The sequence below is a fragment of the Phaethon aethereus genome, assembly GCF_964289735.1.
Source record: "Phaethon aethereus genome assembly, chromosome: 2".
Lineage (NCBI taxonomy): Eukaryota > Metazoa > Chordata > Aves > Phaethontiformes > Phaethontidae > Phaethon > Phaethon aethereus.
In genome coordinates this window covers 145,727,774-145,742,108 of record NC_138582.1, presented here as the reverse complement: position 1 = coordinate 145,742,108, position 14,335 = coordinate 145,727,774, and the positions used below count along the sequence as shown (strand labels likewise).

Here is a 14,335-nt window from a genome sequence, read left to right as displayed (position 1 = left end):
ATTTTTTCATGTTTTGAAGTGCTAAGCATCTGTGTGAAAAGGTAACTATTGTTTTTCCAGAGTGCTGTTCCTCATATCATAGTAATAGTATGGGAGATGATGATATTAACATGTGGTCAGGAGCAACGGATGAAGGACTACTGAGCCAACATCTTGCAGAAAGTGGAGTGGAAATAGATCCTGAAAATGAAGAACTCATTCTGAATATTAGTTCTCGACTACAGGCGGCTGTTGAAAAGCTTCTGGAAGCTATCAGTGAAACTTCAAATCAGGTAGGGCGATCTAACAGTGAAGTATTTTGAATTTTGTGTCTCAGTTATTTTTTTTCTTTATTTTTCTCATGAATGTGTTTTTATAAGCCTAAAACCCGTAGGCTCATTTTGAAAGCTGAAATAATACTTCAGGTGCTTACACCCAAAAAAGCCTTCTCCAAACCTGACATTACTGATGAATTTAGATTCATGTTAGAAATCTGCTTTGGACTGCAAAGGAAGTCAGAATTTGGGCATGTTCATCAATCTTTCATTGTTCATATGGGTCATTGGCATTATGCTGCAATCCAGAGATGAGACAGGAGGTGTCAGGGCACATTCAGCTGGCTCTTGTGAAGAGGGAGGATTAAGGGGAACTGTACCCAGTTCTCCTGACAAACATTTTAGGCAATTGACTGGCCAAAAAGGTGGAGCTCTCCTACTGTCTCTTGCAACTATCATTTCAACATGGCCAGTTAAGCCCATATTCACCTTGCTATCAGAAAAGGGAGTCTGTACTGCAGCAATCCCGTATTTATGAGGTATGTGATTCACGAACAGTCTCCAAAAAAGAGGCAGTGTATAAGTACTCCTTTCTGTTTGCTGTCAGGGTACTTTGCACGATAGGATGTTAGTTGCTCTCTGGAGTACTTCACCATTAATTGAAATGGGAGCTATATACATAGCGCAGTTCAAATCACAGTGCTTAAATTGTGTGCTTTACTTTTAGATGATGTACATCTCTATTTGAAAGTATCTAAGTAAATACTCTATGTCTCACTGTAACTTTTTAAGTCAGTCTCTCTGGAAGAACTCGGTGTTTAGTCTCAGCTCTTTAATCTGAGACTAGAATTCAAAGGATACAGTGTGTTTTATGCTACACCCATCTGTTAGTTAACCTAGTAATGATACTACCTAAAAAGTCATTGCTTTCTTGTCTCTTGGTGTAAAATGTGTAAATCATAACTACTGGAAATGAAGGGGAAAAAAAGCTGTGATGATGATTGTAATGTGAAAATTCAGTTGTCTAGTACTTTAAAAGTTTTAAGCATTTAAGTATTTGTTGCTTTTGAAAAATACTTTACAAATTAGGTTGATACTCTTTTCTTCTTTAAAAAAAGGATAAAAACTAGTTAAAAGTAATTTAAGTACAAACTCAGCAAACCCCTTTCTGGCTTACTAAAGTAAGTAGTCTGGTGGATCTTGTAAATCAGTTTCTGCATTGCATTTATTTGCAAACTCATTCTGCAACAGCTCTCTTCTGTTTAAGCATGAGTTAAATTAAAAATAGATGTTTAGCTTTTTGAGATAATTTTCAGCTTAAGGCCTAGCATTACATAACAACGAAAAAGGATATGCAGGTACTCCAATATATGGAGTTCTTAAAAAAAAAAAAGTAGTTAGGCATTTGTAGGAAATCTTGCATTTAAAGAGCAAATGATACAGATGAAGAAAAACACCAAAGTTTTACAGTAATTCAGAATTCATGCTGCAATTCTAAAAGCATTGTCAATTATTTATTCCACTCCACTCGGTGCTTCTTTTTTTCTGAACATTTTGCTGCTGATCTTTAAATGCAGTAGTTTTATATGAAGTCCTAAATTATTTTATTTTTGTGACTGATGTTTTTTACAGTAAGTATTTACTTTTCATGATACCAATGAAAGTAGCCAGTACATTCTAAGCAGCTTATTTTTATTTATTTCCAATTGATCAGGAAAGTTTATTTTAATTTCATAGTTTTGTAGCTGAGACCTTGGCAATACCAGTAACATAGTTATGTTTTGGCTCAAACACATACATACGTTTTTTTCACTAATATGAATTATACAAATACGGATTTGTCCCTTATGATCATATCTGTTTTTTTAAAAAAATGTTAGTAAAATATTAATCTGTTTACACATTTTCCCACAATATTAAGACTAAGTATTGACGTCTTTTCTGGCTGTTCTGCAGAGGTACTTTTGCAAGTTTTCAAGCTTATCTGCTTTGCAATGTCTGTTGTGTGCTTACTGGATTATATACTGTTCCTGTATATACCAAAGGTTTGTAGGTGACTTGACAATTATTTTTAAATAGTCAGAAACTGAATACTTTATAAAATATTGCAGAGTAGATAAAATAATCTAAAAGTAATTACAGGTAGAAAATATTTTTAACCTTTGCTCTTAATCAGTTTTGTTGTGCATACAGACATGTACCCATCTCTTAAAATAAACTTAAAAGAGTGAGAGAAACCTGGCAAAATCTTCAAAGTAACTATTTGAGACCTGTCTGAACACACACTTTCAGACCTGAAGTGCAGTTTGAATCTTTTCAGGCAAGGCGTGTTGTGGGTGTATTAATTCAAATTCCACCTGCTGGTGTTATGTATAGGTAAATAAGTCAGGCCACGCCCCTGCAGTCTTTCAGTTGTGAGATACTAACAGGAAGCCTTTAAACTAGCAGAGTTTGAAGAAAGTTCCTCCTGTTGAATTAACTCCAAGAACAAGAATGAGGGCAAATAATGACATATCTGTATTTCTCTTTCATTTGCCATAGTGGAGATGGAAAATCATTTTTAGTTTGTTCTGCTAGATTGCTTGCCTGCTGCAATGTACCTGTGCAGGTAAAATAAAATTATGCTTCCTTGCCTTGGGAATTACCTACCAGCTGCTATTGGAAGATTTCTGTGGCTTTTTCATGTGAAACTTCTCTAAGAAGGATTTTTAGGAGTGACTACATGAAGTTTTCCTGCACTTCTCCCTATTTTGGATTACTCAGCTCCTGAATTACTCTGCTTGAGAATGTGATCTGAGACTTCCTGGTGATTCTGAGTAGGTTTTTCACCAACAGTGCTGATACGTATCCTCAGACTGTTAAATGTACATGTTCTGTTACGAATGCCTGTTAGAAATTGCTAAAACCAGCATAGCTAGTGCAAAATACCTATGTGACAGTTGAGAAGACAGCAACAGCAACATTTTTTGGAATGGATTCTTACCGCACCTACTGGGCGTCTAATCTGTTTAGTAGTTTGTGGACTGAAGGCCAAGAAGAAGATACATACGAGGTTGAATCTCGTGTGCCTTTACCATATCCTTTTCCTTTCGCTGAACACTTGGATAAGAATAATTCTGTAGTTGTAAATACTTCAATTTTTCACTTCAGCCATAAAAAGAATGGGCACATTTTAAAAGTTGTCTCTAAGATCTCCTTGCCTACACCTCCCTATTCAGTAAGTATAAAAGTTTTAAAAAGAAATTGTCTTTTAAACAAGCTTAAATAGAAGAGAATGCAGTGAAAAATTATATAAACTTGTCTCTCATTAAAGTTATTCTGTACTGCTGACAGGCTTTTTTCCTAGACAGTTTGTAATGGGCAGTGAAAAAGCTTTAATTATACAATTCTCTCTGTTCATTTCTAACAAAAGAAATGTAGCAGACACAGAGATATATTGAATTACAGAGATTTGCAATCTTTTTTTAAAGCACTTCAGAGTTACATATCACATTACATTTTTCTCACTGTGAATAATTTATGTTGGGAGGGGAGGCTGCAGTCAGTTAAAATTGTTCCTTTTATAGCTTTCATGCACTGACTAGTAACATTAGCACAAGCTTGCTAATGGCTTCCACTTGTTCTGTGAAGAAATTTTTGTTCTTGAAAAATCATGTTCATGTTTCTGCTTCTTTTTGGGTTTGCCCTCTGATATTTTTAATAATACCTTGAGTTGTTATTGCTGAAAAGAGCTGGAGAATAATTTTTATTCTGAGTTTTAGCTGGAGTATTTGATGCATTTGAGTAAGCCATTTTTATGGTTGTCTATGTACAGTAAAGCTATCGTGTTTCCCTTTTATGTGAGATGGGTCTTTCATTATGCACTTCTAAATGTAAGACTGAAGTAAGAATACTCCCTGGTTTTTAAAATATCTCAGACCAGCGCAGATACTCAGTTGCAGTATTTATACCTTCCTTTAACTCCTGTCAGAATAAATACTTCACGATAATGATGTCCATCTAAAAAGGAATGCTGTAGAAAAGAAATCAAGCATATAAATTCAGTGTATTATAAAAGAGAATGTATTGATTATTCAGACATTCTTTTCAAAGTGTAATTTTATTTATAAGTGGGTCATTTTGTGTACAATATTCTATGAAAAGTTCCTAACCCATTTTTTCTGAGATTTTAGAGCAAGCTAATCATGCCTATGAACTTAGCTGGAGGTGGTGAGAAAGCTTTTTATTTTTGAAGAAATTGAGAGAAAAAATATGTTCATAGAAACTAGCAAAGCCACAGATGTTACTATCTTACACATAGCTGCCTATATCCATAGCATTAAAGATGCAAAGGAAAGAAAAAAAGGAGAGGAGCAGGAAATACGTGTTACTTCTTTTTCTGAAGTTATTCAAAGTAAGTTAGCTTATTTTGAATACAGCCTACACTAGGAACTCATGCCTGGTTCAGCTTTGACAATTTGTATTTGTGTCCCTCAAAGAGGTGAGTGTAGGCTGTAAATGTTAACAGTTGAGAAGTAGAAATCTTCTTGGTAATTGACTCTAGTTTGCTGTTATCTTAGATAAACATTGTGTGTAATCAAAACTTCTAACGTTAGACTAATGTTCCTTCTTTAGTATTTTGCTTTTGTAATTCTCATTTTAATTATTTCTGCAATTATCACTTTGGATATGTCTAATCTGAGCAGCAAGGATACAATTTTATGCATTTCAGTCCTATTTTCCAGTAGTTCAGGTTAGTGATGTAGTGTACAGATTGTACTACATTGGTGGTCGTACACATTAAATATTAACCCATCAGACAAGCAGTTAGGTGGACACAGTTGGAAGAAGCACTCCTTTACTGCCTTGTTGGTTGAAAAGTGTGGTGCATTCAAAATTCATGTTTTCCTGGTGTTCTCATTTATCTTCATCTTGAGGAGAAAGAGAGGTGAAACACCACTTGTGTCAATTTATATCAAAACTTCTGCCAATTTTATGCAATGTTTTCTAGCCATTCTAAGTATATAGCTTACTCATATTTAGTACAAAATTCATATGTAAATAAAGGTGAATCTAGTGTAAACTCATAAACCAGGAATTACCAGAACAAAGACACGGATTTAGCCAGGTGACTTATTGAGTTCACTGTGCTGACAAGGCCTATTTGCTTAGATTTTTGCAGAGTCAGTCTTCCTATTGTAGTCTGCGAATGTGTGTTCAGTAAAGATCTCACCAAATGTCCAGTGAAGTTATGTGAGACTTCTCATCACACTGTAAAGCAACTGTTAATTAAATAGGAATTATAGTATAGTTCTTTATCAGAAAACCTTTGGTTTATTGAACTTCTGTAATTTCTTCCCGTGGTAGCTTGAACATGCTAAAATTACTCAGACAGAACTCATGCGAGAGTCCTTCAAAAAGCAACAAGAGGCTACAGAATTTATCAAGTATCAGGAAGAGCTACAAGAACGTCTTAATGAAGAAACCAAAGCCAGAGAGCAGTTGGCTTTGGAGCTTAGTAAAGCTGAAGGTGAGTAGCTGCTTTGATGGATTGTTGAACTTTGCACTCACTTGCCTATTAACTGGATAAAGAAATTGCAATTTGGATCAATTTCTCTGCAAATTTTAGAATATTATCAGCCTTCTCGATAATTATGGACAAGATGACCCTCAGAGGTCCCTTCCAACATTAACCACTCTGTGATTTTGTTTCCCAACTTTGTCTCATTTATTATTGTCTGACTTATTAAAAATAATAGGTTGGATATGTGTTATTATCCTCAAAATTAATTTATTTCATCATAACATGTCTATTTGTGCAGACAAGCTTAAATGTTAACAGCTTAGAATCATAGAATCATAAATAGTTGAGGCTGGAAGGCACCTCTGGAGATCATCTATTCCAACACCCTGCTTAAAGCAGAGCAGGTTGCCCATGACTGTGCCCAGTCAAGTTTTGAATGTCCCCAGCCTCTCTGGGAAGCCTGTTGCAGTATTTCACCACCATCAAAGAGGGGAAGCAAAAAAAAAAAAAAAAAAAAAAAAAAAACCCACCCAGATTTCTTTTTTACTACCTTGAAATGCAGTTTTCCTATATTTCAGTTTGTACCTGCTGCCTCTTGAGCTTGACTTTGTTCCACACAAACATAGATAAAAACATAGAACCTTCACTCTGAATTTGATGTTATGACGGTGATATGTTTCAATTTGCACTCTGTTTGAAGTGATCTTTTAAAGTGTATTTGCAACTGCATTAAGGAAGCAATTAAAAATTGTAGGGTGTTACAACAGGAGAAATCTAATAATTTTCTGACATCAGGAAAATATGTTCAAATCTGACAGATGCGTAATTTGTTCTTTAGAAGTAGCTTTATTGTTTCGATAGTGTTTTGTTTCCACCCAGCATTTCTACTGTTATCTGTTTGTAATTAGCATCTGGAAAAGATGCAAAAAACACCTACCCCTTAGGTAGGATCTCTGTAGTAGTAAACAGAAATATATTTTGGTTAGTTCTGAAGCTCAGCAGATTTCTCTGTTTCAAAGTGGGAGCATAGACTTAGTTTCATAGCCAAATGTTATTCCTGGAGAATGCTACCCTGCCAGCCTTCCTCTTCTTTTTACATAGATAATCCAACATGGGTTCACACACTGTTAATAGCTGGGACATGCAAAACCTGAAAAGAAGTGCAGGTTTCGAAGCCATGTGTCTAAAATGTGGTGTGAGGCACAGCTGGTAGCCTGCCAGTTCATACAGCATAAATGTTGTGTGTCATCAGCAGCAGTACTGGCTGCAGCATTTCAGTAGCTTTAGCAAAACTAGAAAGAAGGAAAATTGACTTCAGAGGGGATATATTCAAATCTGAAAGAGGCATTATTCCTTTTTATAATATTAAATTAAGAGTAAAAAAAACTTTTATGGAACACATCTTAACGTGCAAAAAAGGTGAAATCTTCCACCAAAATATAGATGACGTAAGAATTTATATTCTTGTATACATGGAGTTACAAAACTGTTCCATATTCATGGATTTCAGAACGTAGGCCGCTTTTATGTCTGTTGCTGTTTTCCTTGGAGGATAATATTTTTGTCTTGATAGAATTTTTATCACAAATCTTCAGTAATAAAGTAAAATAGACAAATACATTAGGACAAAGAGAGGTTAGTGTTAAGTTTTCTTTAAAAGTAGGAATCTGTCATTATAACAGAGCTGTCTGCATAGTTTTAATCTTATCAGTAGCATTTTTTAAAAATAACACTAGAGAATAATTTTTTTTATTTGAAGATTTTTATTATGAACTTCTGAGTCTGTATTTTTTGGCTTAGACAGGTTCTCTACTAAGAACTGCAAGGTTGCCTTTTCATTTACAATAAATACATTTCCGTTTGTGCAGGACTCCACTGCAAATAGTGCATGCATAATTATATTTGAAGATGACATCCCACAGAACTAGACCTGCTTATTATGCATTTTTGTTTTCATATTTTCATTATTATTTTTATCCTATTACCACTAGACAAGCAAAAAATTCTAAAATTAACTAGTTTTTTTTCTTGAGCAATGCACTTCTGTTATAAAGTTTGCTTGTGCAAACAAACTAATAGCAGTAAAGAAACTGCAAACTCTTACTAGATGCCAGTTTGTAGATAAAGGGATTGCCCATATGTAAATGAAGTCAAAATTTACCTGTATAATATTATTAAATGCTTGAAATATTCTAGCAGAACCTGCTTTGGAGGTATAACAGATGAGTCAAGTATGTATTTTTTGCTAGCAAAGAAAATATATTAAACACAAAAATGTAGTGAGAGCTATGAAGTTGTGTTTTGCAGTCTTAGGATTTTATCTGATAATGTTTTATTTGGGGAAAAAAAAACTTGGAAGCATATAAAGCAGAAACAATCTTCAAAAAAATTTTAACTGGAATGTAATTTTAATCAGAGCAATAGCAGTGTCAGTTTATAATACTTGACAGACTGGCTGTGTTGATTTTGTTCCTGAACACTTCTGGAACATGAGAGACAGAATTTGATGTTAGTTTTAGCCTTTGATAGATATATTGTGCAGTTGAGTTTTTAAGTTAGGTGCAGTTTTATGTCACATGTAGAGAATTAATTCAGTTCAGTCTTTTGCAGGAATTCAGCTAATTTGTCCCTTTTATTGCTTTAATGCTTTATGACTCCTAAATTAATTAAATCTTTTTTCATTCTTTTTTTCTGTGAACTTCTGAAATTAATGCACTTCTAAATGACCGGCACCTTTTTTTTTGATGTTAATATAACAAAACAAAAATACCGTAGAACTCTTTTTATTTAATTTCTGCTGCTCGTTGAACTGAGTTGTGAGCATACTCTGACAAAGGCAACCTACATTCTCTTATCAAATTCCTTAGATAGGTATGCAGAACAATGTCTTAGCTCATTGTACATCTCATGGTACTCTTGTCTCCTCTTGAGATAAAATCTGTCATTTTTGATCATTTCTTTCTTATCACAAAAACTGCTGTGGCTGAGACATTTTCAAACCTCTAGTGTTTTAGTGGTGTCAGATATGACTTATCTAACGTGATAGAAAAGCTAATACCAATTTGTTCATTGAACTCTGACAGCTTTCGTTACATCTCTTAAAAAAAAAGGAGGGGGGGAATAAGACAGGAGTAAATACCCAAACACATGATCTTAGCAGACATTTTCTTTGTTGTTCATACCTTTTCAGTGGGTGTGTGTACTCTATTTAGGGAATACCCTCTCAACTTCCAGTCTGTTAAGTACTCATCGTGAACTGCGTCTGATACAGTGGGAATAACTACTAGAATTTGTATTGTCTCAAATTTTTGAAATGCTGTTCATGATGTTTCTAGCTTAGTATTTTTTGTTTCAACATCCAGTCCCTCTATGCAGATGTGTTCTGTGAATCCAGGTCTGGAAGAAAAGACTGGTCAGCAGTACATGATTGATATGCATGAAGACCAGACCTCTGTTTCTCAGACTGTATATGCAAAGACCACTGTTACTTGATTTCTTTCTTGACAGCTTTTCTCTGATACGGAACTAAGTGCTCACAGAGGTTTTACTTTGTCTACATTGATAACAAATGGGATCATCTTTAATTTTCCCATATTCTCAAGCCAGGGTAAAATCCATTTTATACTGGCTCAAGACTGTAGATTCATACTGAAAAAGTACTTCCATATTGAAAATAGTTTGATATTGAAAAAATACTACTTAGATTCTGTTGGTTTAGTAAGAAGAAACTGCTGAGATAGGTGTGTGTGTCCAACTGAGAAAGTTTAGACTTCGTATGACTGATGTCCTGTCTGTCTTCTGGAGCCATCGATACCACGCATGACAGAACACACCTTACCATGGAAATTTGGGATACCTGTTCAGTACCTTCTGTCATTCAGTAAAAATGCCTTTTGTGTTCTGTGGTTAGATGTTTCTGAAAGGACTGATGTGAATCTTCTGAAGCCAGTACCATTACAGGAGCTCAGTTTAGTTTGTACAGCCCTAGGAAATTCACTGTTTTTTTCCAAAGTCTTTAGATTTGTGCCCACTTCTGCGTCATTCCAAGCAGGTGACATTTCTTACAGCTGTAATATCATTCATAAAGCTAAACTAGAGCTCCTGCTCAGTTTCCTATATAAACTACTTCACTATGAAGCAATTTTTAAAAGCATACAAGACACATTCTCAAGGTAGTGTCCCAAATTCACTGTTAAAATGATCATTAATCGTTCTGTGCTACTTCAAAAATTGCATATAAATAGTAAAAAAATGAAATTGTTTCTTAGATGTCAGCTGTTACAAGGCTTTTGGGAGTGATTCAGGGGCTAAACATGGACACCTATGGCCAGTTTTGGTGCTTTGTGGTGTTGGAGGCATCTGTATGATACCTGACCTACAGGAGACACATGATCTTACAGAAACTGTGGTTTAAGGTCAGACAAATATCTTGAGGAACCTAAAATGACACCTGGCACCTGAACGTATTTGAAATGTGTTATTTCTCCTGTGTTTATCACACACTTATTTTTCCTTGGCTTAGGAATTCCTGTTTGTTCCAGAGATCTCGCTCTGAGAAAAAATTAAGAACGATATTTAGTCTTCTGCTATCCTTCCTATAATTTTTTCATCATGGAAGAATAGCAAGGACAGGAACTAGAAGTTGTCAGGTGATGAATATCTAACATGCATGTGCATTCTTGTGAGAATACTATAGTGACTTTACCATGCAAAAAAATCAGGTTGTTCCTTATTGTCTTATTAAAACTGCCCCAAAATTGATGTTCTACAGGCCTCATTGATGGTTATGCAGATGAAAAAGCATTTCTGGAAAAACAACTCCAGGAAAAAATAGATGTAATTGACCATCTTGAGCAAGAACTACTGTGTACAGGTAACAAATTGCAGGAGTTAGAGGCTGAACAGCAGCAGATCCAGGAAGAAAAGGAGTTACTCTGCAGGCAGAAGGATGCCATGAGAGCAGATGCGGGGCCAGTAGAGCAACGTATGTATTCCTCACTATCTTTCTATGAGATTTTCTTATAAATATTAAGTAAACTTGGTGAAGTTTTTTCCCCCCCATCTTTGTCATCATTAATAAAAATGTGATAGGGTGAACTGGTATTTTCATACTTGATGCCTAATGTTAGCATGATAGCTTTTCTTGATATTTGAACAAAAAATGACTGAATTTTTAGAAGTGTTGAGCAATCACAATTGTTCTTTAAGCTTGCAAAAGCTTGATACATCTGAAAATCTGCTTTTATTTATTTTACTGATGGAGATGGAATATCCCCAAGTTAGCACCTGTGGATAAAAATACTGGTCTAAATACTTTCCAAACAGACTTTTAGAGGGTCTAACAAGCATACCTACTAGAGCATGACTGAACTACACATGATGGCCATACTTATTTTAGACACAGAAGATAGACGTTTCTAACAAATTCCTCTTTGGGGGAAGAATGGCACAGAAGTTGCATGATAAGGAAAGCCCCATTATATATCAGTAATGAAAGCTTTCAGCACGGATGGTGAAAATTCCAGATACATACCATGTCAAATGTAATCTAACTGCTTACTCAAAAAAAGCATTTTCCTTCATGAAGTAAATGTGTCTTTTAATTCTTCCTTAAACTAATAACTTTAGTTAATATTTTATGTTTGAGAGGGGAAAAAAATTAGAACAGTGCTGTTGAAGGAGTACTGATCTTTCAAGGATTGCAGTGCTTGCATTGTAAGTAGCAGGGTGAAATCAGCTTTTTATTTAATTTCTGAAAGTTTATGGCAATTTGTAATGTTGCTGTTTTTATAAATTACACATCTCAGTGTGTATTTGCAATTTGTGTAACAATGAAATTTTAAGACAACCTGTTTCTTCCTACTTTATAGTAAAGATGTTCCATGTCTATGACTCCAGTTTAGTTATTTGTTATATATTTCAGGTTTCCAAGTAGTTTAAATTTATTTTCATGTACAACAACTGTAAGGATAAACAATTCTATAAATATGTGTAGGCACTTAATATCATGCATACCAGAATAACTTAACCACATTCCCTAAGTTGTCTCAGCAACTTTGTCATTAAATGCCACATCTATCTTTGGCTTCATTTTCTCTTACATTGTTGCACCACAAGAAAACTATAGCTGGCATGTGAATTACTTTGCTTCTTTTTTTTGTTTTCTTTCTCTCTCTATTCTCCTAGGCCTAGTAGATGCTGCAGTCGATGCAGCTTCCCAAGCAGGTGTGTTTGTATGTTGCATGGCCAATCTGTAATTGGGTGGAAGACTTAAACGTACTGACATTGTTAATCAGGATTATTGGGCTTTTGGCTTACTGACATTACTTGTAATTCTTACTGGCCTGCAGCTTTGGTGTTGTATTTCATACTCAGTTCTACACTTCACTAACAACATTTCTTATAATTTCTAAGCATAATAAGCAAATTCATGAATAACCATCATCTTATTCACCTTTGAATTACAGATACTTAGATGGTATTGGAGGGATATTTTGTAGCCCTTTTTTTTTTCTTTTTACTTCCAAATACAGTTGAGTAATTCATTATGATAATTAAACACTGTATTATAATGATACATATCATCGTTACCTAGAAATGAGAATTGGTTAAATATGATGTAAGATGATGGTGCCTAAAGGATCTTTCTTCTATAGTGAAAGTAAATTTTATTGTTACTGTCTAATTATCAATCATGTTTTAAAGATTCTCCAAATGTAATTGCACTTTACAATTTGGATATTACCTCAAGAGATTCGTACGATTAGTTAATACGTACTTCAATGGGCTGTGGCTTAAGAGTCTTAATAGAGTGGTTTGGGGCTTTACTATATATGCTTGCTAGCCTTTTCGTGAGGACTCAAAATTGGTCATCCATGCAGTCACTGATTTTACAAAGGTCATTACAGGTCAGTTATTTCCCTCTCTGTCTGCCCAGCAACCTTGCTAAGTCCTTCAATATTTCCTTTGAATTACTTATATGTATCACGTTAAACAATGAAGACTGGCAGTGGATTGCTTTTACTGACACTGGGAATGAGAAGAGGGTTGGGTTTTCTGTACTTCATTGTTAACCTCTGTGCTGACTCTAGCTGTAGTTTGAACCCATGCATTTTATTTTCTTTTCAATTACACAAAGACTTTTTAATTTGTATGAAACTTAAACAGGGGAGTGATCTGATACAACTTCACTAACAGTCCTCTGAAGACTAACTAAAGGATAGTAATTTTAATATGAATTTGCTTTAATGATAATCTTGATTATTTCTTGGAAGGAAATATATTTCCAGAAAAAGAAAAATAGTAAAAACCCAAACCAGTTCACATCCTTCTGCAGAGTACAGCATGGATACCTTGGGGAGTGGTTTTGCTTCATAACATTACTAAATATTCATATCTAAAAGTAGTGTATGATGCTTTTATTATAACCAGAGTTGCTGGAGGAAACAGAAAAGCTAATGAAAGAAAAAATTGAAGTACAGCGTCAAGCTGAAAAAGAGTATGATGACCTTCAGAAGCAAGTGAAAGTCTTGGAAATAGACTTGGAAGAACAGGTCAATCGTTTCATAGAACTAGAGCAAGAAAAAAATGCAGAACTAATGGATTTAAGGCAGCAAAACCAGGCTTTGGAAAAGCAGCTTGAGAAAACAAGAAAATTTCTAGATGTAAGTATGGTAAAAGGCTAGTTTCATGAAGGTGAGTGGGCACCTGTACCGGTGTTTAGTTCAGTGGGAAATGCTAGTTTTTTCAGATTTTGAGCAAACATAAAGAAGCACACACTAGTAACAGTGTTGTAGATTCCAGCCCAAAAATTTAATTAGTATTTTAAAAGTTGAAAATTTGTTTGAGATGCTTGCTTTGGACTGCCCTGTATTTCCAAGTATAACTTAGCAGGCTTCTTAAATGTTTAAAACAATGAGGAAAAATTAATGAGGAAACATAAATTTTTGTGACATTCCTTTTTAACAGTTAGTGTATTTTCCATGTTTTTTAATGAAGTCTGTTGGAATTCAGTAGTCAGCTTTATTTGTACTTGGAAACTGAAAGCATAATTTCTCTTAAGTTTTTCTTTTATAGACTTCCTTCATAGTATCCAGTAATCTACCTCCAGATATTGAGCTACACCCTCCAGCCAGTTATGTTTTATGTGTATTTGTCCCCATTCACAGTGGCAGCTGCCTCTGTTGTACCCAACTTCTTCCTGCTTTGGGCTATCTGCGCAATTTTGTTTTAGACTCTGCCTCATTTTCAGCAACCATCTTCCCCACCTCCTTCTTTTCCCATTTTATTCCTATTAAGTGTCCTATGCTGCTCTTGGGAGAAAACTATTATTTCTGTGCCTTCTCAGTGAACTCTCTAGCTGACAGCAGTAGGGTGCAGTAATTTTTTACATAATAAATATAACACCCAGTGGCACCTTCTCTGCATAATCTATTATTAAGCGATATTAAAGGAGATATCTTTCCAGATACTTCTTAGCACAAATTGATCTGTTTTCTTTCATTTTCTGTGGTTACAAGATTATTTTTCTCACTGAAACTAGTGTGTCATAATAGGACGTGGTTCAGAAGTAAAAATT

General features: G+C 34.8%; 1 protein-coding gene across 1 annotated transcript in view; it reads left to right on the top strand.

Moving 5' to 3' along the window:
* AKAP9 (A-kinase anchoring protein 9) overlaps window positions 1–14,335 on the top strand; it is a gene marked incomplete at both ends in the record, with an annotated part of 122,282 nt that overhangs the window by 78,475 nt on the left and 29,472 nt on the right. The window contains 4 exons of the mRNA XM_082014838.1: window positions 61–272; window positions 5,601–5,763; window positions 10,529–10,741; window positions 13,189–13,421. Coding sequence (XP_081870964.1) covers window positions 61–272; window positions 5,601–5,763; window positions 10,529–10,741; window positions 13,189–13,421 — 821 coding nt within the window. The remainder of the gene's footprint in view (window positions 1–60; window positions 273–5,600; window positions 5,764–10,528; window positions 10,742–13,188; window positions 13,422–14,335) is intronic.